The sequence below is a fragment of the Alligator sinensis genome, unplaced genomic scaffold (assembly GCF_000455745.1).
Source record: "Alligator sinensis unplaced genomic scaffold, ASM45574v1 scaffold1054_1, whole genome shotgun sequence".
In the NCBI taxonomy this organism is placed as follows: Eukaryota; Metazoa; Chordata; order Crocodylia; family Alligatoridae; genus Alligator; species Alligator sinensis.
The window spans coordinates 362,566-367,639 of NW_005842480.1; the positions used below are offsets into that span (position 1 = coordinate 362,566).

The 5,074-nt window shown below is 52.2% G+C and overlaps 1 protein-coding gene across 1 annotated transcript in view; it reads left to right on the forward strand.

Moving 5' to 3' along the window:
• The window catches only part of RHPN1 (rhophilin Rho GTPase binding protein 1), a 47,379-nt gene extending 42,689 nt beyond the window's left edge, over positions 1-4,690 (forward strand). The window contains exons 15-16 of the mRNA XM_025212736.1: positions 758-771; positions 1,399-4,690. Of these exons, the coding sequence (XP_025068521.1) occupies positions 758-771; positions 1,399-1,590 (206 nt within the window). The 3' untranslated portion in view covers positions 1,591-4,690. The remainder of the gene's footprint in view (positions 1-757; positions 772-1,398) is intronic.
• Positions 4,691-5,074: the final 384 nt, after the last annotated feature.

Genomic DNA, 5,074 nt, shown 5'->3' on the forward strand with positions numbered 1-5,074 from the left:
AGCTCGAGTGGGAGGCTGCGTTTTCTGTAGGGTGGTGGCTTTGCCCACAAGCAGTCCAGAAGCTGTGAAGCAGGAAGCTGATTCCAACAGGGACCTTGATGGTGTAGTGGGAAGGAGCTGAGACTTTCCTGGTGGTTTCTCACTGGGCCAGAATCAGCAGATTGAGGGCATGAGGGGTGTGGTTCCTCGTGACATTCAGCTGTCTAACTGGGCTGTGAAGTCTTGCTTTCTCCTAGCTGGGTGCCTTGGTCAGAATGAGATGTCCTGAGAGATGAAAGGCAAAGGAGAGATCTTCAGGTCTGACCAGCATGGATGATCCTGGTAGGGGGAAAGCCACATCCTGAGGAACATCAGCAGTGCTGTATTGGGTCAGATCAGTGGTCCATCTAGCCCCGTAGCCTGTCTCCGACAGTGGTGGAAGTGGATGCTATACAGGGAGAGCATAGAATGGGGTATCTCTTTAGTGACCTATCCCCTATTCAGTAGTGTCTCTGGCACCCACCAATTATTGGGTTAGAGAGGCCAGAGAAAGCATCTCCCTCTGTTCTGTTCTGTTCCATAGGCATTAATAGATCCATCATCCATGAATTTCCTCAGTCCCTTTTTGAACCTGGATCCACTCTCTGCCTCCACCACCTCCTGTGGCAATGAACTCCACAAGTTAACGGCACATTGCGTATAAAAAAAAAAAAAGTCCTTTCTCTTGTTAGTTTAAACCTGTCACCTACTGATTTCAGTGGTGGTCCCCTTGACCTAGTGTTCTGGGACTTGGTGACGAAGTCAAAAACTCCATGCTCACTTGGTATGCACCCTTCTTGATTTTATAGACCTCTATCCAATCCCCGCTCAGCCTTCTTCTTTCCACACTGAAGAGTCTGGGCCTTTTTAGTCTCTCCTAGTCTGGCCCCCCTGACTGTTTTAATTGCCCTTCTCTGGACCTCTCCTAAATCTACAGCAAAGCAGTAGAGCAGTTAGAGAGCTTGCTCCCAAGTGAACAGCATGAAGCTGAAAGCCAGGAGCCCCTGAGTTTCCATCCCTGCTCAGGCTCAGAGCTCCTGTGGGGCCTTAATCAGCCCCTTTTAAACCCCACTGGGCCTGATCCTGTCCTTGTTTGCTTGGAAACCAGTGGGAATGGACCAGGGTATAAACACTGTCTGATCAGAACCTGGCTCTGGTGTTCCCACTCGACCTGTAGGCAGGGGCTGTGCTCCTCCCAGCTCCTGGCCTCCCAGGAGGACGTGGCATAGCACTGCTTAAAACCGAGCTCTGCACGTGCTCCTTTTGGGGTCCAGACTGCTGTGTTTCTGCTGCCAGCGTGCAAGCACACTTATCCATGAACCAGCTCATTGCCCCTCCGATGTAGCTCACGTCGGTGTTCTCTGTCTCTCTGCCTAATAGATGGACAGGAAGTCGGCTGCCATGTCCTCGGGCGGCAGCCTGCTGAAGAACAACAAGGAGAACAGCCGCAAGAGCCTCATGAACAGCAAGAGCGCCAGCACGCTCCTGGCCTGGAAGAAAAGCAAGCGCAGCAAGAACAGCACTTACAGCCTCCCCTTTGCTGCGGTCGGGGACAATGAGGCCACGTACTGAGACCCAGCCCAGCTGGGTCCCAGCTGTGGATAATGGGCCTCCCGGCACGTCGGGGCTGGCCCTTACCTGGGAAGCCAGAGAAGGCAGCGATGCCCTATCACCCAGAGATGGTCTGGTATCGGTGCAGTGAGCTGATCTCCTTGTGCAGGCAGGTGTAGACTGCCTAGCTGACCCCCAAGGCCTGGGGATAGCTGCATGAGGCTGGATTCTCACAGACCAGGGTGGATGGTGCACGCACGTGCCGCTGGTGAACAGCAGGCACCTCTGCCTGTGCACTAACGTGCAACTGGATGGTTCTGACTCTTCTGCCTCCTGCTTTAATACAAGTCAGAATTGCAGGGCTGATCTGCAGCCTTCTGCCCTTCGGTAAACTCAAGAACTGTCAACACCAGCCATAAAACACGCTGTAGAGCTCCGCTGGCTCTTCAGTCTTTACCCTACAGCATGTGCCAATGTTGGGATCACTTATAAGCAGCCATTAGCAGAGCCAAGGGGCTCGGCAGCTGGTTTACATAGTGCAGAGACCAGAGTTCCTGAACTTCGTCAGAGAAGGGGGGAAGAATGAGATGGGTAGAGCTGCTGGGAACTCATCGTGGAGTATGTCCAGGGTTTCCCAGTCCAGCGTGACCATCTACCGGCAGACTGGAGGGAGGGACAGCAAGTGTAGGAAGCCAGTCTGGTCAGTCCAGAGTGCACACCAAATTTCCAATCAGCTCAGAGCAGCTGGGGATAAGAGTAGGGATGTTTCTTACCACGCAAGGGCTCCTTGGGCTGCTGAGTGAGTCAGCCAAGGCCACCATTAAGGTATTGGACAAGTTCACATGAACCCCATTGTGCAGGACCTGCTGTCTGTGGGGATCCTGCCCAGCTCAGCCTGCAAGGCAGGGCGCTGTGTAGACAGCAGATGCAAATCTTGAATGTGTGTGTGAGGGCTGACTGTTCAGACAGCTTCCCAGGGGGGCAGTACATGGGTGAGTGTTTGGTAGAAACTCCATGTGACTATTTGATGGCCACAGGATAACGCCTCTAGTTGGCCCCAACCCATTTGTGGATATGAAACGCATGCTGGTGGGAAAGCGCCCCCAGGTTGTTAATACTGTAGAACTTAGCAAGTGGATTGACCAAATCAGGAACCGCTTTGTGCTCTTATGTGTCGCTACCAGTTCCATTCAGTGATAGTTAGATGAGCCATGTTGATACCTTTACACTGCAGGGTTCCCCAGTGTGTGCAAATGAGCCCAAGCTGGCTTTGAACTAGCTCTCAGTGCCTGATAGCAGGCACACAAGTGGGGAGTTAACACGGGCCACCCAAACCCACGTGGGTACGTGCACAGACATTTCATCCTGCTCAGAGGTTCCAGCTTCTGCGGCTGCAGTGCCCATGCTGGCCAGTTTAAAGCCAGCTCAGATGGCTGCTTCACGACGCCCGTTGTAGCCGGACCTCTTGTCACTGGGAGAGGTTTGGGAGCTGTGGCAGGGGGCAGGTGTAGGATGTTGTAGCCATGTAGACACCGGTGCAGACTCCTGATCCGGCCCAGCCCTGAGCACATGATTAAAGGCTTCATTCAATATAGGCCCAGATGCATTATTTTAATGCAATGGTTCGCAACCTTTTTAGAGCCAGGGTGCCCTCCAACACTGTTTTGAATAGGGCAACAGCCCCAAGTGAGAACCACCGTTGTGCTGCCTCAGCTTACTTCAGTGGTTCTCAACCAGGTGTTGCCTCACCTGGTGTTATCAGAATAGCCTAAAGCAGTTGGGTATGGTGGCATACCCGATGGTTTTCACGACCTGTGCAAAACTCCCTGTGCAGCGCTGGTGGCAGGGAAGGAAAGCGACCTCATCTGCCCTAGGTTTCCCTGCACTTCACCCCTTTGGCCGAACAGTACAAATGACTGCAGCTGAAGCGCACACTCTGCCATAGCCCTGTGGGTGCATCCCGGCATGCCCCTTCCAGAAACAGGTGCGGTACAGTTCCACCTGCCCGGTGTGTCTCTGTTTGTGGAGTCAGACCGGGAGGGCCACAGGAAGAGCATGGGCTCCAGCCACAGTTACTTCCCAATGTCTCCCCAGGGGCAGTTCACCTGGCCACTGGGGCACCCCTGAAAGGGTCTTGCACCACCCCAGAGTGGTGATTCATGCCCAGGACTCTGCAATAATAAAGGGGCTCCATTTGCACTGCAGCAACGTGGATCTTTACTCAAGTGCAGTGTATTGCGTGCTGATGCTTGCAGCCACGAGGTGCATTGCTTGCTTGCTGTTGGAAAATTCCCTGAGCACACGGAGCTTCCTGGTGTCCCCTCCAAATGAACCCCATGACAACTCCCATCCCAGCCTTCAGGCCCCCTGGTTGAGAACCGCATTAATGGATGTGCAGGGCATGCATCGTCTGCCCAGGAAACGCAGTCCAGGGACATACATTGCTCTTTGGGCTGAAAAGGGAAAGACGTAGCCACCCAGTCATGACCGTATTTTCCACAAGCAGATGCGGATTGCTTTTATCATGCAGATAAATTAACAGCAAAAAGGCTTGCCGCTTGATGTGCCCAAGATTAAAATCCCAAGGAGAGAACACCTTCAAATGATTAACTTACTAAATGTAGCCCCGAATGTCAGATCTCACGCTGGTTGCTAGTGCCCTTCCTTTGTGTGCTCTCGGCTTTCCTAACAGCAATGACCTGATTGATACGTGTATCTTAGCAGTTGTAGTGGAAACGCCGGCAGAATCAAGCAGACGCGCTCCAGATGTGTACATTTTTTATTATTATTTTCCATTCCCTGTCTGTGTTGTGCATTATTTCTTCTTTGAAGGTTACGGAGATGTCTCATCCGGTTGAGTGCTCAACTGCTCTCGGTAGGTATAAAATACCCTTTGGAGATGTAATTGTATTTTTGTACTTTAAGTCGTGGAAATGCTATAGCGACAGATTAATGGAATAAACCAACCGCGCAGGCTCCTCAGGCTGAGAGATAACCTTCCCCGTTAGCCGCCTTTCCTTTGGGTCTGTGGAGCACAACGCTCCTGTGCGAAGCCATTCATCTTCTTTTTATCTAAGAAAAATAAATAAATAAAACAGTGGTTTTTACCCCTGGAAAAGCACGTGGTGCATTGGTAGAGCTCCTCTGTCTTGAGTTTCCAGACTTCCATGAGTGCCTGTCTGTCTGCATCTGTCCTCCATGGTCTTCGATCACAGCTGTATCTTTTGAGGATCTCCATACTCTCCCGGCATGAGCCAGCCCTGGTTAGGAAGCTTTGCCTTTGGGACGGTCAGCAGTTAATTGTGGTCAACTCTTAATTGTCCGTTAAGAGGCTTCCGACACAGTCTTGTGAAGCAACCGGTACTGCTGGTGGCCAACAACTTCTGGACGTGGTTAGGAGTGCAGCACCTACCTGACCAGCCCAGCCTGCCTACCTCGAGGTCCCATCTGAGTGCAACTCGACACGTGTCAAGTCTGGTCTTGTGTTTGTGGTTCTGCATCCGCC